We start from the raw sequence: 26,272 nt of genomic DNA, 5'->3' as shown, positions 1-26,272 counted from the left end.
ATTCTTCTTATTTGAAATGGTCACATGAGTGCAAGTGTAGGAAATGATTTTTTATGTTCCTCTCTTTTCTTATTTTTCATTTTTTTATTTTCTAATATGAAAGATATTGTATATATTTATCATGTACTTGTGTTGAAGTATACATATATTATGGATGGTTAAATCTAGTTAACAATTGAATTACCACGTGTAGCTATCATTTTTGTAGTGAATGTACTCCTTTTACCTTTTTCAAGAGTATGATAATCTATCATTAGTGGTAGTAACCTTGGTATACAGTCAGTCTCTTGAATTTATCTATCCTGTAATACAATTATATATCCTTTGGCCAAACTCTCTCGTCCTCCCCTCTCCCCAGGCCCTAGTAACTACTATTTTATTCTTTATTTCTCTGAGAACAGCTTTCTGAGGTTTCACATATGAGTGAGATCATGCCTGAGGGAAAATGCTTAGTTCTTTGTTTTCAAATATCTTATGTTCTGGTAAATGTTTTTAAAGCTAAAATTTCCCATAAGTTGTAGTATTTTTTTAATCTACCTTACAAGTTGACTATTGTGTGATTTTTCTATTTAATCTAAATACTATTAAATTTTATGTTTCTAACTGAAAGGATTTTGAAGCCAATCCTAATTATTCTGTAGTCTTACTGCAGTATCAGTTTTTGAAATTTGTTGACATGCTGTGTTAACATTTTAAAAAAATATTTTACTGTGTTTAAGAAAAATGTGTATTCTCTCTTTGGGCAGATTATATCTCCTGGTTGTAAGCTTATTAATTACATTATTCAAGTTTTATGTTAATTTGTGTTTTCTTTTTGTATTCTAGGGAACAATATTTAACATTTCCAGTGAACACTGTCAACTTACCTATTTCTTTATTCAATTTCATTGGCAGTTGTTCTTTTTTATACTTTGTATTGTTATCTGCAAATATGTTTGATATTATAGTCTTGCTTTCTTGTTTATCAGCATGTAGCAGTATTCTTTTTCCATGTATTTTTTGCTTGAATTTCAGTTTTGAGACAGTTGCTCACCTGGGTTTCTTTGATTCATATTTATCTGCTTTGTCTTGATCTGTTCTATTTTCAACTTTCCTGCATATTTCTATTTTAATTGTGTCTTGTAGACAACATGGTACTGGGTTTTCCTCCCTTAAATCCACTTTGAGATCCTGTTATTTAATTAATGAATTTAGGCTCTCTACATTTGTGGCGATTATTATACTGGGCTTTTATTCTTCCTTTTTATTTGGGGTCTGTTTTCCTGTGCTACTTTAAGCTGCTCTGTATTTCTCCTTTTGATTTCACAAAGTTGTCAGCATACATTTCTTCACCCAAGAGGACAAAGCATTTTGGAATGCTTCATCACATTCCCACTGTTTGTTGGTTCCTTCTCTCACCCTGATACTTATACTTCATGTGGATGTCATATAGAATTTTAGTTATGGTCTTAGGTATAATTTCCTGTCTTTCTTTGGTCTTTTTAAGATAGTAATGAACATGACAGTTGCAAAATGTTTTATGTCTTTAGTCCCTTGTTTCCTCTTTTATAAAGTAAAAAATATCTACCTTCATCGTGGTGCTTTTTGTGGGAAGGAAATCTGGTGATATAAATGAAGGCACTTGCTAACATGAAGAATTACCATGAATTGGTTATAAGTCAAAGGGTGCCTTGTATGCCAAGGCCTGCCCACTTCCACTTTATTGAAGTTGTTTTTTCAGTCCCCTTTCCCTAATTCAGAAGTAATATTCCCTTCTCTTTACCCCTTGACTCCTTGTCCCTGTGGGACAGAAGTGTGTTCCCAAGCCCATACCTCCTGGTAGACTTCTGTGGGTAGATGCTGGGTAGCCCGTTTTACCAAGGTTAGCACTGTGAGCAGGATAAAGCTCAGGGTGGAAGCCTTTGGTATGTGGATGAGAAAGGATGCTGGAGTGTTGGAGCTATCAGAATCACTTGAGAGCAAAAGGAGGAGGAATTGTGAGGTTGGAAGGTACAGCACTTTGTTTAACAAAAGCAAGTCCAATATGGGAACAGTGGATTTTATAATGTTATAAAAACTATTTTTAGATAGTATTTAAATTAAAATGTATTGTTATAATATTCTGCTCAATGTAATGGTTCCTCTCTATTTCTTGCTAGGCTCACATTGGCAACTTACTAACATCAAAATTCTTCAGTTATAAGGATTTTGATACTTTATTGTACACCTGTGCAGCAGAGTTTGACTTTATGGAAAAGGAGGTAAGCTGTGATTTCTCTTGCTCTTTCCGTGGCTTTGGTCCCTCCATTCTTTATAAAAGGCGCTCCTGCTATTTCAGACACTGTGTGCTCTTATCGCAGTTTGAAGGAAAAGGAAAATCTGGCAGCTTAGCGAAGATGCTCCTGTTTACCTTAGTGCAGCTTCTTGAAGTATGTGGCCGTTTCTCGTTTCGGTAATTTGGAAACAGGCGTTCAGACTTGCAGTAGTTTTTTGGATGAGTAAACACAGAGGCATTTCAAGTTGCCTCTTTTCAGAGAGCGCATTAATACAGTCAAGCTTTCAGATTCTTATATTTCTGCTCATTTTGTGGTGGTTTGAATGATCACATTGCTTTGAAATATCTTTGAGTACAAGTTTTTCATTCCAATGTTGTTTTTCCTGAAACTGTCCTCTGAAGACTGGGAGGCAGAAGCCTGCACTATTACCTAATGGTCTCGAACAAGTGACTCTGATTCTTTGTGTTACAATTTACTAGTTTCTAGCAGTATGCTATGAATGGATATTGTGCAGACAAAAATGTGATAATACATAGGAAAATACTTCAGTATTTTAAATAAAATATGATGTCACAATAGTTTTTGAGCTGGTTTATTTCAAAAACTTGTATACATGTTTTTTTTTTTTTTTACTGCCTCTCATGTGACACTGATTTATTGTATTTTATCATCTGTGACATATTTTCCTTCAAAGCTATTGGTATATGTATATTAAACTGGCTAACGATACTTTCATGACAAATTCGTGTCCCCCACGGTCCTACTGTATTGGTCAGTGTCCTGAGCCCTGGGCCGGTGGACCTTGGTGCACCACATGCAAAGTCTTATCAGCCAGCCATTCTGAGTAGAGTGTGTCTTGCAGATACGATGTTTACCCCAGGGGCCCGTGAGTCTTCATTTATTGTGTTCTGGCAAGTGATTTTGACAAAACATGGCTAATAAAAAGGTGTGTGAGTGGTAGTGTTGACCCTGCTGAAGGAAACAAAGGAAAGGTTTCTTCCAAGACAGGAGATCAAGGTTATTCAAGGCAGCGGTAAAGAAAATAGAGGGTAAATATCAGTAGATAATTAAGACATATCGGAAGCCCTGTAACATTACTGAGGACACATACATGCCACTATAACATGAGAATATGACTCCTCACTTATGTGATGAAAGAAGTTGCTTAGCAAAGCATACGGTGGTTTCAGCTGATTTAAAATAAACAAAGCTGTTTCTTCCTCATCTTCAGAGGCCCCTAGTTCATTGCAACTCTGCTGCAGAGTGCAGTGCCAGTTCAGGAAGTGCATCCCTGTCGTGAATATCCATCCAGTAGGGAAAAGGGGAAAATTCACATGCTATCCCATAACATGCTGTTATCCTGAGACTGTAAGATGCCTCCAATGTATGATGGAGGGAACAAAATGGTATGACTTACATCGCTATAAATAATACACATAAAATAAAAAAGGACACAGTCTTAGCAATGTTTTTGTTGAAAGACGATGAAGAGGCATGTGTGATTGCAGTGTGTGGGGCTTTGTTATTAAAAACATTTCTGTGTTGTTTTCTTTTCCCCCATACCAATAGATCTTGATTTATTCACTATATTTTTCCAGAAAAATGAGAAGGGATGGGAGGAGTCAGTATTTGTGTTACAAAGCGATTAGAAAATGGGAAAGGAAGTTCCCAGCACATCAAAATCAACCTTCAAGTAAACACCCCCCAGTGATGGGGTTCAACAAAGCCCAAGGGGACTTAAGTCTCCTGCCGTTCAGGGCGAGGGGCAGGGATCCTTCAAAGAACAGGAACAAGCTTTCTTACCTTTCTTCCCTCCCCATCAATTCAAGATTTCACACAAAGCTTGGGTTTCTAGCAGTGAACATGGAGTTACATTCATCCGTCTCCTATCAAACAGTCTTGGCCATTTTGACAAGTTTCTTGCACTTGTGTGAAAGTTCCTGAGTGACTTGGGTGTACATTCAGATCCTCCTTCTTGGTCTCCAAACCCCACTTTCTACACAGAAGGTCCCCAGTAGCTACTCTTCTTTCAGATACAAATTAAATGTTTGACCCATCCAAATACATCAGTGTCTTAACTTTTGGTATGAGTCATACCAAGAAATGGTCTTGACTCCAGAGGTTGGGAACAAGGGGTAGAAGTTTCCTATTTTCTTTAGGATTTTTGCATGAATCCTTTAGAGTTGTGGAGACACCCCAAGAATTAAATGTTTATGTGTGGGTGTGTGTATTTCCTTTTGTGGATGGGGGAATGGAGAAGAGGGTAAGGGAGGAGTTTTAAGAATAGAATGTTCAAAATAGGGTAGAAGAAAGGGAACACAAAAGAAAAGATGATTTTAGATCCCGACTCCAAGAAGAGGGTCCCCCCAAACTTATGTTTCCAATCCTTTTGCCTGCCTAGAACCTTCTGTCAAAGATGCTTCAGCTGTTTTCTCTCAATACAAAAAGAAGTTTGTGAATAATAAAATCCCAAATGAACCCAATAATAATAAAATCCCAAATGTGGAGAAAGACCAACACATTATATTTACACAAACCCGGCCACCTAGCGGTCACTGGCTCAGAGACTCAGTGAAGCCTACAAAGCCCAGACAAGTATAGTAACTAAAAGGGGGCAGCGTCTGGGGGAGACAGAACCCAGGACCAGTCTCTCACTACCCAGTGTGCTCTGCTGCATTTGTGCCGTTCCAACACAGCGAGAGAGGCTTGCAGGGATCTCTCAGCATGTAAACAGAACCCCTTTTTCTCCTCTAGTTACGACACTCGTACTCACTACTGTCACAAGGCAGGACCCTGGCTCCTGACACCATGAGGCCCTAGCTTGTCAGCTAAGAATTTGGAAAGGTTAAAGATTTTTAGTCCTTGCTTCACATTTTTGTCCCTGGATGGCACAGAATGGGTACAGGGGTTTTGGTCTTCAAACTTAGCCTTAATCGTCCTTACCTGGTGAAGGATGGATGTGTTCTGTGAAGCAGAATCCCATGTCCTCGGATCAGGCGACCCTGGCCGTGGCTTCCTCTCTGGGCCTTTCCCCTGCTCAGCTTCTGCGAACTTGCCTGCACCACCTTTTCCTGTTCAGACTAATTTCGAGTCTTCCAGTGAGAGGAGGTCAAGTTATGGGGCAACCCAATTAAAACCTCATCTCCCATGAAACATGTTCCAGATAGAGGGGGTTTCAAGAGGATTCTGTGGCAAAAAAAGCCAGCTCTAATTGGCAGAATGGGGTAGTTCAATAGGCTGTGCGCTCCAGACAGTTGCTCTCCATGGTGACAGAAACAGCAAAAACTCTTCCTGCTGTGCAGGCCTCGAGCTGCTGCCCATGTATCCCTGAGATTGCTCGCATACCTGAGAACGCATACAGGAATGACGACCTTAGATTAAAATGCACAAAAATACAAAACCAGAATATTTATATTAAGAAAAACAAGTTAAAATGCACAGATACGTCATTCACACACGGTGCAGTTGGCATCCTGGAGAAAGTGGGCCCCAAGGTGCAGTCATGCAAGGGAGCAAATAGCTAAGATCACAGTGGCCCGGGTCTGTGTCTGTGTCCCCAGCTCCCTTTTTTGCCTGTTGCTTTGGACAGTTCCCAGCACCCTGTCCCAGGATTGGGTTATGAAGAAACAAGATGTGGAAAACCCTGCCTTCCTCCTGAGAGGTTCTCCCCTAGAGTGCAGTGGCTTGCAGGTTGGGCCCTGTAATCTGGTCCCACAGCCAGTCTTTTCACCCTGGCCAGGGAAGTAGTATTCCATATCCTTCCTTGAAAGGAAAACACTTCCCCATCCAGGCTTCTTTCTAAAGCTGGAGATTCTGAATGGGAGGCCTCGGATGAAGCACGTGTGTTACAGGGTGAAGACCAGCCTAAGGCCTCGCTTGTATCTGGATAGAGCTTGGTTGTAGTACCTTTGCCTCACTCCTTCCTCCCAGCACGAGCAGGGGAAGGGTGATGCTGGGAACCCCAGCCCGAGATACGTGGTAGAGCCAGCTGTCTCCAACCCACCCTAGCCCCACTTTCTCTACTCTGCAGTTGATATCTACCCCTGGAAATTTACTGATAGTGAAAGCACCCCGCGGCCACTGTGGCTCAGTTCTGGGCCTCAGGGAGCAGGGCAGGGCTGCGGCCCTCTTCTTCACCCTCTCGGAGGTAGGCTGCCTTTCCCTGGGAGCTGGGGGCCTGCTGGGCCTTCGGGGGCCCTGAGGCCACCAAATGGCTGATGCGCTGGCAGAAGTGGCCCTTCTTGGGCACACACAGCTTGCACTCCTTGGCACGGTGGTCTAGGCCTCCACAGGTTTAGCACTTGTCTCCTGCAGGTCTGCGTTTCTGCACGTTCTTCTCTCTTGGCCGCTTTGCACACCCAGGACAGAACATCCCACCAGACCTGGCGATGCAGAAGGATTCCTCTGCTTTACCCTCCTTGGGGACCTGGAAGCCCTCCATGTGCCCTTTACTGTGGTGCACAGACGTTTACTGGGGGGTCGAGCGGGGCCCTGGCCCGGGTGGTTGTGGACAGGAAGCCGAACCCCATGTGCACGTTGAACCGCTTACAGGTGCTGGCTCTGTGCAGCAGCTGAGGTTCATCCTCCTTGGGCCGCTTCGCCGCTGAGTAGCCACCCATGGTTGTCGGCCAAGCCAGCGGCTCTGGGCCCTTAGGCGGCTGCTGACCCCAGAGAAGTCCCGAGTCAGTGGAGTGGTTTGGAGTAGAGGCAGCTGCGTATTCCCCTGCACCTCTGTGACGTTTTACCTGTTACTAACAAATACAAAAAATGTGTTGTGTTTGCATCATAAACACTGGTCATTATTTTGTATGAATTTGTGTGGGTGACAGTGAATGTGTGCATGCATGCATGTGTGTGTCATGGGTAAGATTTTTATCCTCCTCTAGCACATATATTCAAGACAACCTTAAAGGAACTCTATGGGGTGGGTGTTTGGTATAGCAGTCAAGATGCTGTTTGGCACACCCACATCCCATATCGGAGTGCCTGAGTTTTTCTCCCACACCCTGGAAGGCAGCAAGTGATGACTCAAGTGCTTGGATCCCTGCAACTCATGTGGGAGAACTGGATTGAGTTCCAGGCTCCTGGCTTTAGCCTGACCTACCCCCAGCTGTCACAGACATTTGGAGAGTGAACCAGCAGATGGATGACCCATGGCTTTCTCTCATAAGCAAAAAATAAATACATTTTTTTTAAAAAAGAGCCCTGCTTAACTTAGTTGAATATTAAGTCTGACTTTCCGGTTGGATGAGGAGCATGCAAACAGTGAAGAGCAATCTCTCTAGTCACATTTCATTGTAACAAGTGTTTGGGAACTGTACTTTCAGTGTTTTCAATTCAACGTTTTAGGGAAATTCATTTCTATGGAAATGTACCTTCATTTTCATGATGGGAGTCAGTGGGTAGATCGGAATCTTGATGCGTGAATGTTCCTGCTTCTCTACTTACAGTTTCAGAAAATCATCTGTTTATTATTTGAAATGAAATTTTGTTTGGTTAAAATAATATTTGCCTCTAACAAAACCTCTCTGAATTTCAGACTCCGCTGAGGTATACAAAGACATTGTTGCTTCCAGTTGTTCTTGTAGTGTTTATTGCAATTGTTAGAAAGGTACGTTTATCATTTGAGAGCTCTTTCTTATAAAAGCAGCATTTTCTTGTTTTTACATCATAGCTACATGTACTTGGCCGCATGTTCATGTGATACAGTGCTTTGTATGGGTTTATTGAAGCATGTATTTTCTTGTTGATAGCCTTTCATGGACATTCACAGTTCTTCAAAATATTCTGATATCTACTGGCATAAAATAAACATAGAAAAAGGACGCTTCATGTTTTGATATTTTGGAATATTTGATATTTTGGAAGACAGGTTAGCACATCATGCCCATTACAAAGCAAAGACGCTCTGCACAGGCCCCTTCAGTGGTGTTCCGCTTGGTATTCTCACAACACTTCTCACCTCTAGGCGGTTCCTGCTATGTGTTAAGTGCTGCTCTGTACTTCTTTATACTGTCAGTGGGTTTGCATCTAGTAGGAACTCAAGAAATATGTACTAGGCGTTAGCCCTCCGGAATATATTCAAAAGGCAACAAGCTGCTGGTAAGAAATGATAAAAACAAATCAGATTAAAGAAGCTGAGTGGTTTGGCTTAAAAAGAAGAAATTCATATAGGAGGATAATTACTTTCAAATATTTAAAAGCATACTATTTGAAAATAAGATTATTCTCATGTTAGCTCTTTAGAATGATGACCAATTCCAGGAGACTGGACTTTGACCATCAATGATCTGGTCTGATTCAGGAAATGTTACAGATTAAAACAGCAGCAAGGTGGTTTTTCCAAGGCTGCATTAAAACCTGTCATTGATGTCATCAAAAACATCCGTATTGGGAGTTGGATTTCAGATTGAGTGACCTCGGAGTTACTGCTAAATGTGAACGCACAGTGAAGCGTGTTTTGAATGCATGTTGTTGTAGTTATCAGTTTCTGAGCCAGGTCTCCGATTTTGTATGTATATAAATGAGCAGAGGCATTGCCAATAACGTAGGCAGAGTGGAAGCAGCACTGAATGTGAACTTGAAGCCTGAAGATCAGATTTCAAGTACCAGCAGTGCTGCTTAATAGTTGACTACCTTCAGGGAGATCATTTAATCCACCTGAGCCCATTGTTCATTTACAAAATGAGGAAGTTATACTCTACCTAACAGGTTTGTTGAATATTAGATATGGTCAAATATTGTGCAAATATAAGACTATGTTGTAGTTATTATTTTCTGAGGTATCACTTCTCAAATTTTTAATTAAAATTTTTAAAGTTTGGAAGATATTTTAGTTAAAATTTTGTTTTTCCCCAACAGCTTTTCTAAAATGTTTAAAAATCTATTTACAGATTATTAGTGATATGTGGTGTGTCTTAACTAAACAACAAACCCATATAAGGTAAATATGCAACAATTTTGTTATCTCCTCTATTCATTTATTAAATATTTGCTGTGTGTTAGTTGTACACTTGCATGTTTTACATTTCAGCATTTGGCAGCTGATGCTTCCCATTGTTGTCTTTCCCCTTTTTGACTTTCTCCTTATTCCCTCATTAGCACAATCTGGCAGTTGCCCTGCACGTAAGTTGTATTTGATGGATGCAGCATTGTGATTCCATTCAGAAGAGAAAGTAAATTGTTATGTTGAGTGGTTTTAGGTCTCACGGACTGCCTTTTGAGAAATGAGTAGGAAAATATAAAACTGGATTCAGACGTTGCTTTTTACACAAAATAGATTCCAGATGGAGTAATGATTTTAATATAACAAACAAAAATTCAAGCCCCCAAATTAGCCAAGGGAACATAAAGCCTATCTACTGGGAAGACAGGTTGATGAAGTTGAGTAGAGAAATACTTTGATGTAGAAAAAGTATAATGAGCATTGTTCAAAGAGAAAGATCAAATTGGGGAAAATTTTGCAACGCATGACTCAGGACTAATGACTATCACAGATAATGAACTTCTACAGATTAATAAGAAAAATGCTAAAAACCCATGTGGAAGATGAGTGAAGAACACAAGCAATTGAGAGAAAACTCAATTCACATCTTTCCTTTCTTGCTCCATCTATGTCCCATGGATCTCTTTCTGTTCTTTGACAACAGCAAGTTGTTTCCTGTTTGTGCAGCTTTGCAGGAGTTAGGCTCTGTGCCCATAACTGTGCCCTGCCCCTGCCACCCCCTTCCCGCCCCAGCCTGACTCTGCATGGCTAACTCTGTTAGTTCTCGCTCAAGTGTCACCTTCTTCAGGAAGGCTTTCCTGACCATCATTTCTGATTAAATTTCTTTTCCCTTTACTTGCTATTTTCAATACATTACAGCCTCTGTCTTTCTCTTGCCATTTATCATCGTTTGTTCTTAAATACTGATGTTTTACTTGTATCGCCTGAAGGGATGGATAATTTCTGTTTAGTTCAACTGTTTCTATATGGTGCCTGGGACATGTAAAGAATACTAGTTGAACAATGGATAATTTACACACAGTAAGTGGACACATGAAAAAGTGACCAGTCCTATGGGAAAGACAGATTAAAATGAAAACCATTTATTAATTAGATCTGTAAAAATTAATAATACCCAATGCATGCCAGGGTGGTAGGAAGTAGGTAGGAGAGTGATTTGATCATATAAATACATAGCAAAAAGTACAGTGAGTTTACCCTTTAGTAGTTCCTCCAAGGCAACTGTATCCTCTAGAAATGTACACAGAAATGGTAAAAAAAAAAAAAATTGCACATTGTGGCATTGTGTGTAATATGAACAATGGACACAACCAAAAATATCTATGAAAAGATTGCTTTAATTATGGTCTGGTCATGGAGTGCAATGTTGAGGCATCTTTATGGAAGTAGTTTCATTCGTCATTGAATAAAAGTTAGCCAAACTGTATAGCATGATTACATCTTTGTTTAAAGATGGAAATTTTTTTTAAAATTTATTTGACAGAGTTAGACAGTGGAGAGAGAGACAGAGAGAAAGATCTTCCTTCCAGTGGTTCACTCCCCAAATGGCTGCTTCAGCCGGTGCTGTGCCTATCCAAAGGCAGGAACCAGGTGCTTCTTCTGGGTCTCCCATGCGGGTGCAGGGGCCCAAGGACTTGGGCCATCCTCCACTGCACTCCCGGGCCACAGCAGAGAGCTGGACTGGAAGAGGGGCAGCCAGGACTAGAACCCGGGGTCCATATGGGATGCTGGCGCCACAGGCGGAGGATTAACCAAGTGAGCCACGGCGCCAGCCCCAGAATGGAAATTTTACGTGTTTATTTGTACATAAGAATAATCTATGAGAATAAAACTTTTACCTACTAAAAATATGAGATAGGATAATGGATTGAAAGAAATTTTGTTTCTGTTTTTATTTTGAGGAAGAGGGAATTGTCCATATTCCCTCACCTCCAAATCTCTAGGAACACAATGATAAATTATTACTCCTACTCCTGAATGAATTCTTCTCATTTAGAGACATTTTTCTGTAACTGTACTCTTACTTATTATACACATAGCATTTGAATTGAGGACTGAGGGAAAAGGAAAGTTTCTGGTGTGCAATATAATCATTTCTCTTTGCTGGAGATACTATTTCTGAAGAACTTCGGAAACAGCCACAAGGTTACAGCTGTAGTATACAGTTGGGGAAGAGGAATGGAACTTCTCTCCGAAACGAAACTCTCCTTTCAAGAACAACTCAACTATAGGAATAGTTGTAGAAAACCATTGAGCTTGGGTATTCAATTCAGTAGGATCAGAACTCTTTTCTGGAAGTGGAATAGCTTGCTGACTTTCCATTTCATGTAAGTTCCAAAGTCACATTTCAGATTACAAAGACGAGGGGTAGAAGGTTCATTTTCATTATCAGTATGTGACTACTACTATCCCTTTGTTCAAGAATCCAGGGGAAGAAGTGGAACAGAGGCAGCATGACATGGTAGGCCGTACATTGACTCTGAAATCAGTCCACATATGGTTCTGGCTACCACTTAATAGTTCTGTCCATTCATTAGAAAAAAACCTGAGCTGTATGTGCCAGTCATTGCTCTAGGTCTTGGGACCATGTCAGTGCTTAAAACAGAGCAGACGTGTGTTGTTGTGGGCAAACCTAGGCCAAATTCCTATTCCAGACTTTTGCCTCTTAGAGAAGCATTCTAAGTATAGGCACAAACACGATGTGCAATGAGATGAAGTTTATTTACAAAGTGAGCAAAACACACATGTGCAGGTGGCCATTGTTCAGGGAGAGTGGACCGTGAAAGGAAAAGAAATTTCCTTAGCGTGCTCACTCCGGGTCCACGTGGTGGGAGGAGAGGGAGGGGGGAGGGGGAGAGAGAGAGAGAGGGAGGGAGGGGGAGGGGGGGAAGGAGGGAGGGGGAGAGAGTGAGTGAGTTAGGGGAAGTACTTCCTGGGGAAGGGGTCATCTGATTGATAGGTGGGTGGATAAGATTACCTGGAAGGGGGGGTAGGTGTGGCTTCCAGCTCATGACCCTATCCTAGCTGCCTTATCCCATATCTTTGTCAGCACACGCATCTCTGTCTCTCACCTAGCCTCTTTGAACTCCAGATTTACATGTGTAACCACTCCTCTCTCACCCCTCGGGGTTGAGAATTTCTGTTTTTATGAGTGCAGCACGGAACGTCTGACTGTTGCCCTGCTGGCGTGCTTGCACACAAACCTCGGCTCCAGTCCTGGTGGATCAGCTCTAAAGTCCCGTCCTCGTTCTTGACTGTGTTCTTTATCTCATGCTGCACATCCTGTCCATCTGAAAGTGCTGTCATTGTCACCTTCAGAACTCTCTCCAGACTTTGACTTCCATCTGGTCCGGTCCCTGTCGCTATCACCTCCCCATAGCTACTGCTTCCTGTCTTCCTGTCTGGCTCCCTGCTTCTGCCCTTACTGCCCCAGGGCTGTTCTCTACAGGGCAGCAAAATGGGTCTTTCAGACAGAAGACAGGTCCTGCTAGTGCTCTCTTCAAGTTTTCCAGATGACTTGGAGTAAAACCAAAGTCCTCACCGTGGTCTCCAGGCCCCTGCCTCTTCTGGTCCCCTCTGATCTCCCGTGTCATACCCCTTCACCTTCTCCAATCGCATTGTCCTTGTGGTTTAGCCCATTAGGATGCCCTTACCATGGGGCCTTTGCAACAATCCCCTTCCTGCTGAAATGCTCTTTCCTTGCAGGGTCCCTGGGGCTGGTGCTCCCAGCTTCCCCAGATGTCGCTCAGTTGGCGATCAGGCTGATTATTATGCCTCCCTGTATCTGTCCCCCCATTTCCTGTCCTCCACAGCACTTGTCACCATGGGACATAATGGGTATTTGCTTTCCATCTGTCCCCTTTGACTTACAAGTAACCTCTGAGGGTAAAGGGCTTTCCCTCTTGTCACTGCTCTGTCTCTAGAGCCCTCAGTCCTCAATGAAATTGAGAGGTTGGGGCTTGACTCCTGAAGTGCTCCTTTTTATAGGGAAAGACAGATGTCCATTAAGTAAACCACAAGTGAGAACTTTGTTTTCTGTATGAGAATAAACCAAGGCAGTGGGGTAGGAGTGATCAAGGGGAGACCTCTCAGATGCTGGAAGGAATGAATTAGTCTAGTTTTACTGGAGCTCTGTGATGGCCCTGGGATGAGGTGACTGTACGTGGCTGGTTCAGGATGACTGTATCAGCATGGTGGGATTTGGGAGTTTAACTGTGAAGGGGACCTACTTTGGGGTTTTAAGTGAGAGAGTGGAAAGGTTGCGCCCGCCGCTGGGATGGGAATCCCTGGTAGGGATGTGGTCTGGCCTCTGAGCAGGGATCCTTTCTGAGGAAATTAGACCTGTTCTGCAATGCTAACGGCGGAGTTCTGTGACTGTTTGTGTATTCCACGGCTGGTGCTGAGAAGAGTCAAGTGCGGCCCCAACTAGATTGTCTCCGTTGCATCCTCACTGTGTGTGGGAGCTGAAGGACCACTGGGGATGGAAGCAGGTGTATGGCACTGTGAAAGCATCAGAGCTCTGTTGCACTCTCTGCTTCACTGGGATCTCCTCCACCATGGGGTGCCTCTGTTGGCCTGATAAATACCCTTTTCGTCAAATGTTCAGAGTCTAATGCAGCATTGTCATGTTTAAAATAAACTGTCATAAAGGATTCTAGCACTTGTTTTGATATATAACTTCTAGTTATCTTGACTTGCATATATATATCCTGGGGGAATATTATAGAAGTTGTGAAACTCAAATTTGTAAGCTAAAATGCAAATAAGTGAAGGAAGTGGTTCTAATGAAAATTCACTATATATATTTCTTTTTCCGTTTCAGAAAACACCACTTTGATCATGGAGAGGTAAGGACCGAACATTACTAAAATTCTGCTTATGTTTGTATATATTTACTGTCCTTTCTGGTTCCCGATTCTCAGTCTATTGGCATGTATCATCTTCAGATCAGCCCAGTGTGTGTTTTTATGAGAATGTTAAATTAAGATTCACAGACCATTCATTTGTTGAAACAATTAAGTAGGAAGCTCATCGGGGCTGCTCTGACAGTCCTTGCAGTAATCACAGTTGATTCCCGGAGCCCCTTTAGACGCACGTGGAGACGACTTTCCTTGCTGCTTGCCGGCCCCAAGGCTTCAGATGTGGCTGCTGCCTGTTCCTGTCTCTGGGAACCGCAGCCTGATTTCCCTGGTAGCTCCCAGATGGAGCTCTAGGACCTTGAGGCAGCATCAATTCTCTTACCATGTTCCTGCCTGCCTCTGCTGGTAGCACCAACGTGGATTCAGAAATGTGGGCTTAATGAACTGCATGTTTCACTCCGAGTGGAATTACAGAAACACTCGCCTTTGGGGCTTGATAATTTTAGCCTTTTACTAGAATAGGGAGGTGAATTGTAAGAATTGTTTTAGAAATTTCAGAAATCAGAGTAGTCTTCATTTTTGTTACTAAGAAAAGTACTTTTTCCTGTATATCCACCTGTTTAACTGGATATTCTTAAACCTCACAAATAATAGGAGTAAAAAAAAGGTTTTCTTCTTTCTTTCAGCTGGTTTATCATGCATTGCAACTGTTAGCATATACGGTGCTTGGCATTTTAATTATGAGACTGAAGCTCTTCTTGACCCCACACATGTGTGTCATGGCTTCCTTGCTGTGCTCAAGACAGGTAACTTGGGGCTGATGTAGGAGCTGTAGCTGCCAGGGTAACTTACCCCAGCCTTAGTTGTGTGGCCTGGAAACAATACTGAGTTAGCCTGAGTTCTTCCGGTCATTGTAGTTAAAGTTCTTCCTAGTTCTGTTCTCATCTTTCCTCCAAGGTGAGGGCCAAAGCTAAGCATGGCATATAGCAAACCCTAAATGAGCGCAGGCTAAGTTCATGAGTTGTGACTACAGGTGCTGATAGAAAGTGAAGCTTAATTGTAGAAATAATTTTTTGGTGTTTCGATATACATATCACAAGCAATTCTGAGAATTGAGTTCAAGTCATAAGTACTTTTTTTCAATTTTATTTAAGTTATATAAGTTTCATGTTTCTAATATACACAGATTTAGGAACTCCCTGCCTCCCACCCTTGTCCAACGCTTCCTCCTCCTCCCTCTCCCATTCCCACTTTTGATTTTTACAAAGATCTACTTTTAATTTATTTAATGATCCTAAGGTTAACCCTACAGTAAATAAAAGTTCAACAAATAGTATGAAGGAAAAAAAAAACACTGTTCTTCAACAGAAGAGACAAAGGTTGTAAGCAATCATCAAATCTCAAAATGTCCATCAACTGAAGACAGGATAAAGAAATTATGGTATATATACACTATGGAGTAGTACTCAGCTATAAAAAAAATGAAATCCTGTCATTTGCCACAAAATGGATGCAATTGGAAACCATTATACTTAGTGAAATACGCCAGTCCCAAAAAGATATCATATGTTTTTCCCTGATCAGGGGTAACTAGTCGAGGGTCTAAAATGGAATATATTGGAGTGAAATGAAATGGACATTTTGTCATAAGTACATATTTTTCGTTATCAAACTTTAACAGTTTTTTTTTTTTCCATTTGAGCGTACATTTTGTGTACACATCCCCGATTTTCACTTTGTAAAATTTAGTTCAAGCCAAGCTTGATGATTTGCGGCTTGTGTTTCTTGGTAGCTGCCTCCTGGCTCTGTGTTCTCCACGGTGTCACCTTCTCGTGCCTCTGCCAGCCAGGGGCGGCAGCAGCTCCTTGTGGAAATGCAGAGCATGTTTACCAGGCACCTGCTCTGCTCCCTGGGCATGGCCCTGGAGTAGATGGAGTAGATGGCCCTCCAGAAGCTAGGGATCTAGCTATACAGATGTAGAGAAAGGATATTAGGGAGACGGTAGGGACCAAGTATTGTCACTGAGAGAGGACTGTTGGGAAAAAAACAGCCAACTTCACAATGTGGGTATTATGTTAGGCATGGCTTTCCACTGTCCCGGGTGCTTCCAGTCGGGGGCTGGAAAGGAGGCTGATTGGGAACCTGTCTTAAATCCCATCAGAGTGGCAAACACCACCTAGGCTGGCTTTGATGGGGAGGGTCTCTGCTGTCTTCTCCGCCCAGAGTCTCAAACTCAGAAGGACCCGGCACTGAGTTTAATGCCTGCTCTTGCTGTTTTGAACTTCTTAATGATTTTGAACAAGGGGCCCCACGTTTTCAGTTGTCACTGAGCCTCATAAATAGTTTAGATGGTCCTGGCTTTATGTGGATCTGAGAGTAGAGGGAGCAGGTTGAGAGATAGATCTTCTTAAGTCATGTCCTTTTGGATCCCAAGAATCAATTTGTCTGGACTTTTTTAGGATAATTCTTTTTCTAAGACTCTAGTAGGGGCCATGTTCTTTTCTGGGAAGGACTTTTGTTTATTGGGTACACGCTGCTTTGTACCAACAGTTACCAAAGTATTCTTAATTTGGTTTCAGCTGTTTGGATGGCTCTTTTGCAAAATACACCCTGGTGCTGTTGTTTTTGCTATATTAGCAGCAATGTCGATACAAGGTTCTGCAAATCTACAGACCCAGTGGAATATTGTAGGGGAGTTCAGCAATTTGCCTCAAGAAGAACTTATAGAATGGATCAAATATAGTACTAAACCAGGTAAACAAAAAAAGATCATATTATATAGCTAGTGTTTTTCCTAGAGTTGATATCCTAAATTCCTGTTGTTTCCAACGGTCTTTTTCTAAGCAGTGCAGCTTCTGTATTTAAAAAATGGGAGTTATCAGTGCTTCTTAATGGTTTGCAGGGGAAATGTTATAATATTCTCTTAATAGTCACTATTTTACATAAATCCTCCTTTTTTTCAAAAGTTATCCAATGTTTAAATGCTCCATTTTAAAATAATTTTATTATGCTTATTTTCTTAATGAATTTTTAATAGTAGTCCTCATATTCCTTCTTGAAATGAACTCTTGGAACGTGATATTTTATTCATATATAGAAAGCAAGACTGTAATCATTGGAATATCAGGGACTGAATATTAAATCATCTTCCCGAATTTTCTTGGTGCTATGAAACTTTCCTAGTCAATTTGCTACTTTCTTAGAAATGGGGAAGATTTCTAATATGCTGTGAAACTAAAAAAAAAAAAAAAAAAAAAAGAAATCCTCAGTGATGAGATGATGAACCTGTGTTTTCCAAGGAGAACAGTTGATCTCTGCTTTCTTGGCAGTCCAGTTCGTTCTGGTTCTACCTTTAAATCATTAAGTCACAAACCTTGCCGTGCCTGAGCTCTGTCACCGTGAGAGAACCGAGTGGAGCCTGGAGGAGACTCCGGCTGCTGCTGCCCGAGCGTCTCCCTAAGCCCTTCTTGCCTTGCAGATGCCGTGTTTGCAGGTGCCATGCCCACCATGGCGAGCGTTAAGCTCTCCGCGCTTCGGCCAGTTGTGAATCATCCACATTATGAAGATGCAGGTTTGAGGTCAGTATATGATCTCTAATTGTTAAATATAAATAAATAGTGAGTGAAGAAGCCAGCCAAGTAATGAGGTTTCAAAAAGGCAGTGTTGAACTGAGAATTACAGGGCCAAGGGGAGGAATGCTGAAATCAGACTGCTAACCTAGAACCAGAACTGTTAAGCTTTTTACTGCCACAGGACGGTAGAACTATAACCTTTGGGTGATCTTCTCCACCAGGCAGATGAAGGCTGCCATGCTGTTTCAGTTTCTGCAGGCTCACAGGGCTCCAAATACCGAGGTCCTCATTAGTTGTCATCATCCTCAAGTTCTCCTGAAGATTCAGTAGCTTATTGTTTTTAAGGCTTCTTATAGGCTATTTTCCTTGAATTCTGAGGAATCAGTTGAAATAGAATTACTTTAAAGAGGATTTTATTCTGGTTCTCACTCATATAGCCTACTAAAATAATCTTCGAATTTTTTTTTAATTTATTTTTTGAGACTGTTCATAATTTATAGCCTTGTATTCTCTTCATAAAAGTAATTGATTTAATTTTCATGCAATTTCTAGGGTAGGTGAAGCTATTCATTTCCTAGGCAAATCCTGTTAGTGTATATGTTTTTTTGTAGAGCCGTAGGATATACAACTTATAAATAAAAACATTTTCATTAAAAATCATTTTTAGCAGCTAATTTCCAGGGCAGTTACACTGAGTAAGTTTGGTTTTTCTTAAATCTATGAAGTGGAGAACCATATAATGCTAATTGTTGATATCAGAGCGCTGAGGCTAATGATCTTCAGCACGGTCCTGTGGTTGTGTTGGTTGTAGCTCATCCCTGTCCACACACACAGTGCCTTAGAATTATTTGTGATATATAGAGTGACAAAGCTTTTAAAAACAAAACCAACCAACAGGCAAAAGACATTCTAAGTTGGGAAGCAAGGGATGTGTTAAACCCAGACCTCTTCTCCCAGGGCACATGCCGCTTCACCTGGGTGGAAGTTTCTGGTGACCCGACTCTCTTGTGTGCTCTTTCTTCTGAATATGGTGATTGTATCCTTTTAATTTTGAAAATTTTCTATCCCCTTATTTTTCTTTAAAGAGCTAGAACAAAAATAGTATACTCAATGTATAGTCGAAAAGCAGCTGAAGAAGTGAAGCGAGAATTGATAAAGTTGAAAGTGAATTATTACATCTTAGAAGAATCATGGTGTATAAGGAGATCCAAGTGAGTACTGGACACAGTCCCTATGGTCATGAAATGTGAAAAGCTAATTCACCCTCATGGCAAGTGCTTTTGCTGGTGGTCTGAGACAGATAACAGTTTGCAAACTCTAAGTGGAAAAATCTTTTTAGATAATTATTTGGGTTGGAGTGGTATTTTTTTTTGTTCCTACTCATTATGAATATTTCTTTTATAACCATCTACCTGTGCACACTACCTTAAAGGGATTATATTGGCACTGACTGATAATATCTCAAATTGTTCATATTTGCCTGCAATGTTTTAAAAGCTTTTATTTGAAAGTTGGACGTATTTTTCATTGAAGAAGCTTCCAGAGTCTGAAACTCAGCACTGTCATGAAGTGAGGCAGGCAGCTCCGAGTTGTCTTTAGTGCCCAGACTACATGTCCAAGCTACACTGTGTCCTGTGGATGGATAGGACTTCCTGGCAGCATCAGCTGGTGATGAAACTGGACCTTCTTGCCGTTTAATGTCTTCCTTGGGTGGAAAAATAATTAACTTTATCGTGACATGCTCTTTTGGGTTATAGTTTAAAAACTTCTGTTCCCACAGAGAAGTTCAGTAAGCACAGTGGAAGTCCAGGTGTTTCCAGTCTAGCATATGGAAATGTTGCACCTGGGTGGCAGGACAGCAGGTTGGCAGTTGCTTGCCTTTGGAGTATCAAGGCGTGCTGTGCCTGAAAAGCATGGCACTTGAGCACTTTCATTAGAAATCAAGGGTATTTTGTGGGGCATTATTATTTAAAAATTTCTTACTACTCTATAAACAGGAACCTCCAGGAGATTGCAACATCTGTGGCTTAACTGTATAGCCCATCATCTGTTTCAAGGAAACGCATGGGTAACAACACAAAAGGTTGAATGTTGACTCACCGGTGAAAATAGTTTTGTAGCACAGGAGCTACTCAGCTTTGTACACAAGGGAAAGAAAGTAATTGGCGATTGTGGAATGATTCCAGTTGACTTGACTATAATCAAGATGTATAGAAAATACGTTCTTGTAATTTGGAAAATGCTTTTAGTACTTTCAGATATGTGAATATATGTGAAATTTCACACAGCTTTAATGAATTTTGTTATATAAATTTGGAGCAAAATTATACAGATCTCTCATCTTTATGAGGGAATTGTAATAAATGATAGCTGGCATTTTCAATAGGAAGAATTCCGTTTCTTGACAGGTTTCCACTAGAATTGGAATCTCTGATTTCCTTGGGCTTCTTTTTGCTGAGAGTTATAGGTTACTTGAACGTAAAAACAATTTTCAATCTGTTTTTTTTTTCCTCCAAGCTGACAATTGGACCTGGGTCAAAATTCTTCATTCTTTTTTTCTGGACCCTTGTATAATGTTTTGAAAATGTCAGCATTGCAGAGGCTTTGTGTTATAAGGTGTTGATGTGCTCCTTGGATTTGTGTAACTGTGGTAGTCTCATGTTCTGATCCGCAGAGCCCTGTTTCCACAAGAAGGGTGTAGAGGCAAATCTGTTCCGTGTGGTGATATTATGCACACCAAACAAAGACAGTTGGGTTCAGGTCACTTCCACTGAGAGAGAGGGTGGGGCAGGAGTGCGGTTTCCCCTTGGGGACCTTGGGTGGCCTGTGCTGTGCCTGTCCTGGCGGGACCTGAGAGGGAGGAAGGAAACTCAGAGTAACCTGCTCCCACTTGTTTTCCCAACTCATCACCCAAAGCAACACTTTCCATCCGCTGTAAGGTTTGCACCAGATTAACTGCTTACTCTCGGGAAACCCTGGACAGATCGCTCTGCTGCAGCCTTGAAGGAGAAACAAAGCTGTGCTTTCTGTTCCCACGTGGGGCAGATGGGGAACTCAGGCAGGAGAGGAAAGGGAGAGGGACTGATAGCTGTCCAGCTCCTAGTCTGCCTGGCACATGGGTGAGCACTGAATTCATACGCTCTCCTCTACAAGCGGCTTAGTATTTCTTAAATATTCAGCAGTTGCTGTTCATATGCAAGCTGTAGATGAGGTTTTACTTAACTCCTCTTTTATTCTCAGTTCTCTGCCTTTCTTCATTATTTCACTAATAGAGTTGACATAAAATTGAAATACATGTATTCAGAAGAAAATTATTCAAATGTCCACTGATGCTATTTAACGATGTAGCTGGCTGGCCCGGGGAGAACTTGGGAAACTCAGAGAAAGACTGCGGGCGGACAGAGCTCACAAAGACAGCTCTTTGCCCTCGCTTTTTCCTAAAAGCTGTTGATCTCAGGAGAGCTCTGGGTCATTGTCTGCTTCCTGTACTTCTCTCTCTGTGCTCCCACTGGCCCTCAGCACTTAACAGTTTGGCTCTGGCACTTGTGAGAAAATGTACAGGTAACAAGCCCAAGCCCAACCGTATTGTCTGTCATCTCATAGGCATCCAGCGTCAACTGCAAAACATGTGCGTTCAAATCCTCGTTAAGGGAACACTCGCTGAGAAACAGAATTGTTTTTATGAGGACAGAATTGAAATAATTAAAATATCCATGCCTAAAGGAGTGATTGGTTAATACAATGTGAGTGCTAGAAACTGTTGAAAAGATTGAAATAGGCCTTTATATCCTGGGATGGCAACAGAGACCACATTTTGGTTAAGCAGAGAATCCCAGGATGACCCCATTTTTGTAAAAACAACCCAGGAGCATCTGAGCATGTCTGTATGTTGGTGTCTGTGTGTGCGCACACACGCCTCTGTCCCCACGTGTATGACAAGGTCTCATAGGGGGTTTGCTGAGAATGGCATTGGACATGCTGTTGACCTCATTTCTTCCTTCCTTCCTTCCCTCCTTCCTTCCTTCCATTTTATTTATTTATTTATTTATTTATTTATTTATTTATTTATTTGAAAGGCAGAGTTACAGAAAGGTAGAGAGAGTCTTCCATCTGCTGGTTCACTCCCCAGATGACCACAACGGCCAGAGCTGAGCCAATCCAAAGCCAGGAACCTAGAGCTTCCTCCAGGTCTCCCACATGGCTAACAGGGGCCCAAGCACTTTGGTGATCTTCCACTGCTTTCCCAGGTCGTAGCAGAGAGCTGGGTCGGAAGTGGAGCAGCCAGAACTTGAACTGGCACCCATATGGGATGCCGGCACTGCAGGCAGCCACAGCGCTGGCCTCAACCTCATTTCTTCTACTTTGTTTTCGTTTGTATTTTGACACTTTGACAATGACTGATTACTTTTTTGTAAGATGTATTTGAAAGAGTTAGAGGGCTGTCCCTGAGAAAGCCAGGGAGATCGTCCATCTACTGGTTCATTTCCCAGATGGCTGCAATGGCCAGGGCTGGGCCAGGCTGAAGCCAGGAGCCAGGAGCTTCATCTGGGTCTCCCACTGCTTTTCCTAGGTACATTAGCAAGGAACTGGATTGGAAGCGGAGCAGCCAAGGAACAAACCAGTGCCCGTGTAGATGTGCTGATCTTTCACATAGTAGCTTTACCCGCTACGCCGTGACACTGGCCCCTGATTACTTCCAGGTTAAACATGTTATTTGGAAGGGGAGGCACGTTTGTCTCCGCTGGTGGTGCAGAGTCAAGCTGGACTGGCACGGAGGCTGACGGGCTCGTTGCAACCGTTTTTTCTTAAAGTGAAGCGACTAGGACAAAACATAAGCAGTTGTCAGCTTTCTGTGTCTTAAAATTTCTCAAAAAGCAAGTAAGAAAATGTCAATTTTATCCTGTTCCAATAGTTATATCTGTAAGACAGTTCTTGATTTAAAAGAAGCGCTAGTTAACTTTAAAGGATTTACTTAGGCAAACATCTCATGGTACCCATTACACTTACACTGGTTCTATACAAAAATATACATAGCTTTTAGGGTTTAACTGTGCTCTTAGCTAAGATGTAAGCTTAATACCACCTGACTTTCTTTAAATCGACTCAGTAAGAAGATAATTGTTGCCGTTTCCCTGTGAATTGAGCATATTGTCCAATCACAGTTCTAAAAACACCTGTAATCACTACGTGCCAGGCATGGTACTAGATACCTGATCTCTCTCAACCCTTGCCACAGACCTGTGTCACGGTGTTTCCCCTTTCCCAGCTGTGGAAGCTACCTGTGCGTCTGCCTCTAGGCAGGTGCTGAGGCGGATGTGAACCATGGTCTCTTACTCCAGCACATGAATGTGTGTTCTCCAGATCTGTCTCTTCCTCGTCACCTCGGCCTCTCATTCATCTTGTCCCAAAGAGGACTTACGGCAGTTACAAAAATACAAATAGCCATGATAGGGTTTCTTTTAAACTAAGTTAATTCAAGTAGAAAAAAAAAAGGAAATTGAAGTGGAGAATGTAAAAACTGTGCTCTGCTTTATCTGCAGTTATATAACATACATTGATTTTTTTTTTTTTTCAAATGTGTGTATTCATTTGTCTAGGCCTGGTTGCAGTATGCCTGAAATTTGGGATGTGGAAGATCCTGCTAATGCGGGGAAAACACCCTTATGTAACCTCTTGGTGAAGGAGTCCAAGCCTCACTTCACCACCGTGTTCCAGAACAGTGTTTACAAAGTTCTAGAAGTTATAAAAGAGTGACTGCTACATGAATTGCTGCCTCCAGAGAACTACATCAGTAATGGTTTTAATGTTTTGCTAAGAAGTCATGTGTTGTTTTTAATTCAGATCCCAAAATCTTTTATAGGTAACTGTTTTCAAATAGAAAACGCTTTATTTGGTTAATTTGAATGTCATTCTGATTGTAAAACAACGTATACCTTTATCAATTGGTTACTATTTCAATGCATCCCTTAAAATTTGCTATGCAAATGAGTATATGCTTGTACTTAAACATTTGTGCTAAAGTGAGCTAAGCTACCGGTCTAAAAAAATATGACAGATCATGTCAAGGGGGATGTGAATAGACTCAATTCTAAACCACCGAGGGACACATTTTACAGTGCAGGGGCGACTAACGCCCCTTGCTTTTTTCTTTTGCCTCTTGCTCTTGTCTTTTGGGAACTTTGTTGATTCCTCTAAGCTCTCCTGTCACGTCAGCCCCTGCCGGCAGCCGGGGTGTAGAAGACGGGGCAGACGTGGGCCCTAGCTGTGTGGAATCGTGTGTTTATTTCACTGCTTCCTGTTGTCTGCTGCACTTGAGGGAAGCCTTCCCTGCCCGTTACTTGCCCAGGCTCGTGGAGTTAGTGCTTAGGACCAGGCGCCTGTCAGTTCCTTTACTGTAGGCCTGCGGCATTACTGCCTGAAACTCCCACGTCTCCAACCCGTCTTCTCCCCATCCCTGCCGTTCTTGTCCAATATGTGCTATTTACTCCTTTAGTTGCTCATCCAGTACTTACTCTTGGCTAAAAAAAAAAAAAAAAGAAAGAAAAAGAAAAAAAAAAAGTAATGGTAGCTGTATTTTTCTCATTTTTAATATTATTCAAATGTTTATATTTTAATACCTTTAAACCACTTTTAAATTTTTTCATGTTTAATTGTAGTTTTAAGAAAAACTATTTTGAACAACCCCAAATATAATGTATCTAGAAACTAATGTATATTTGATTAGACATAATTTACAGTGGGATAGTAGCTAGAAGTATAAGGTAATTTTTCTTTTACTATTCAAATATAATTAAAATGTGACTAATTTTTGAGTCAAAAAGCAAATATGATAAATGGAGTTTTTATATTTTACTTTTAAGATTGCCTGTCTTAAATAAGACATAGCCTTAAGCCTTATGTTACAATTTTGGTTCTAAAAACAATTATTTTAGTATGACGAATAAGTATATTAAGTCTTCCTCTTTTTTCTTGCTATTTATTTTTATTTAGAAAAATTTCCAAACTTACTTTGAATTTTTTGTATGAACTTTTTTGTCTCTTAGGAATTAATTTGTGTGAAATGAGATTCTTCAAAACAGTAATAAATCCTCACAGGTCAGAGAAATGGTTTTAAAGTTTTAAACTCTAAGCAAACCATGACTATGACTGAGTATACATTTAATTATCCAGCGTTCTCTGTGTTAACCACAGACAGAGTAACCTCACTGTGGACTGTCCGGGAGCCGCGTCCTCCGGGAGGGCTCCTCGTGCTCAGTCCTGCGAGCCACCAGGAGCTGTTTGCTCTCTGCCAGAGGACACGGCTGGGCTGGGGGAGCACTGGCTTGTTGTATCAGCCAGCTGCTGGGCCAGCACAGCCTGTGGAGGAGGGTGCCCAGAGCCAGCAGCTCCTTCTCCGGAGTCGGCCCTGGAGACTGATTTGGTCAGTGTTCTGCGGACATTGCTGGCTGGCTGCTTTATCTCTAAGACTTTTGCCAGTTTCAGAAAGTAGGGAAGCTCCTGGAGATTGTGGATGAAGGGAAACATTTGAACCGGGACGCAGCGACACGGAGACAGGAGAAGGGCCCTAGTGGCTGAGAAGCAAAGACTGGCTGGAGACAGGGAAGGTGTGCTCTGCTCTCCCTGCGACTGCTTCCCACCCAAGTCTGCCTGACGTTCTCCAGTCACCCCTCTGAAGCTATTCTCTATTCTTCTCACCTCCCATAAATTCCTTTCCTAATAAATTCTGATGTAGGGAATGAAAATTCTGTACAGGGAAACATTAAAATGTTACTATCTCTGTGCTGGGAAACATGGAAGTCAGCTAAACAAGCTTCTTCCAGAAGAATCCTTTGATGACAGTACGGATTGATGTAACCCCACCAACAAGCTCTGGTTCTGCTCTGGACGAGCCAGTGTAGACGGGGCTCAGTGCACGCTCGGCCTTCATCCTGTCTAGCGGCCACCGGCACTGGGGAAGTGTCTGGCATGGCAACGCAGAGGAGCAGTAGCAGTGGGTTCCGTGTGAATGGCAAAGCAGTATTACGGCTCAGTATTTTATATACCTTTAACATTTTCGAATACTTTTGTTTTAGTGTGAGGAAAGCAAGGTTGGGCAGGAGGTGACAAAAATAGTTGTTGTTATGACACTTAAGCAAACCAAGTTGAGGCAGTATTTCTGTTAAAAATAATCCTCTAACAATGTTGGCAGCAAGTGTAGTGTTAAAATAGGCCAATGAAATTAAGGAGAAAATGAAAGGATGTATCAGGAATAAAGTAATATTGCATAGAAGTATTTTTATGAATTTTATGCCACTTGTTTACACGTACTATATATGTTAAATAAAAAAGATCATGAAAAATGTACAAAGTTTTTCTTGTCTTGATGTTATGTTGCATTTCCACCTCAGCTGTGGGTGTATTTGGCCTCATTTTGTAACCATGTAGCCATGAACTCGGTTGAGACATGTTGCAGTCACAAAGACAAGGGGGAAGGATTCTAAGGGTGGGCTCCATGAGCCTCCTTGGCTCATCATTGGTGGGTGGTATTCACTGGAATTTTCCAGGTACTTTTTCTATATAGGGTAGAGTCACATTATTTTA

At 41.7% G+C, this 26,272-nt stretch overlaps 1 protein-coding gene and 1 pseudogene across 1 annotated transcript in view; one reads left to right on the top strand and one right to left on the bottom strand.

Annotated features, from left to right (window-relative positions):
• Window positions 1–26,030, top strand: part of DPY19L1 (dpy-19 like C-mannosyltransferase 1) — a 105,381-nt gene extending 79,351 nt beyond the window's left edge. Inside the window, exons 14-22 of the mRNA XM_062179273.1 lie at window positions 2,139–2,240; window positions 7,795–7,866; window positions 9,149–9,198; window positions 14,084–14,108; window positions 14,807–14,926; window positions 16,700–16,874; window positions 17,599–17,698; window positions 18,778–18,903; window positions 23,290–26,030. Coding sequence (XP_062035257.1) covers window positions 2,139–2,240; window positions 7,795–7,866; window positions 9,149–9,198; window positions 14,084–14,108; window positions 14,807–14,926; window positions 16,700–16,874; window positions 17,599–17,698; window positions 18,778–18,903; window positions 23,290–23,446 — 927 coding nt within the window. The 3' untranslated portion in view covers window positions 23,447–26,030. The remainder of the gene's footprint in view (window positions 1–2,138; window positions 2,241–7,794; window positions 7,867–9,148; window positions 9,199–14,083; window positions 14,109–14,806; window positions 14,927–16,699; window positions 16,875–17,598; window positions 17,699–18,777; window positions 18,904–23,289) is intronic.
• Window positions 6,343–6,874, bottom strand: LOC133749947 (protein lin-28 homolog A-like; annotated as a pseudogene).
• Window positions 26,031–26,272: the final 242 nt, after the last annotated feature.

Source organism: Lepus europaeus, chromosome 20 (assembly GCF_033115175.1).
Source record: "Lepus europaeus isolate LE1 chromosome 20, mLepTim1.pri, whole genome shotgun sequence".
NCBI classification, from domain to species: domain Eukaryota; kingdom Metazoa; phylum Chordata; class Mammalia; order Lagomorpha; family Leporidae; genus Lepus; species Lepus europaeus.
Note: the sequence above shows the minus strand (reverse complement) of the source record. Positions and strands in the feature narration are given on the sequence as shown.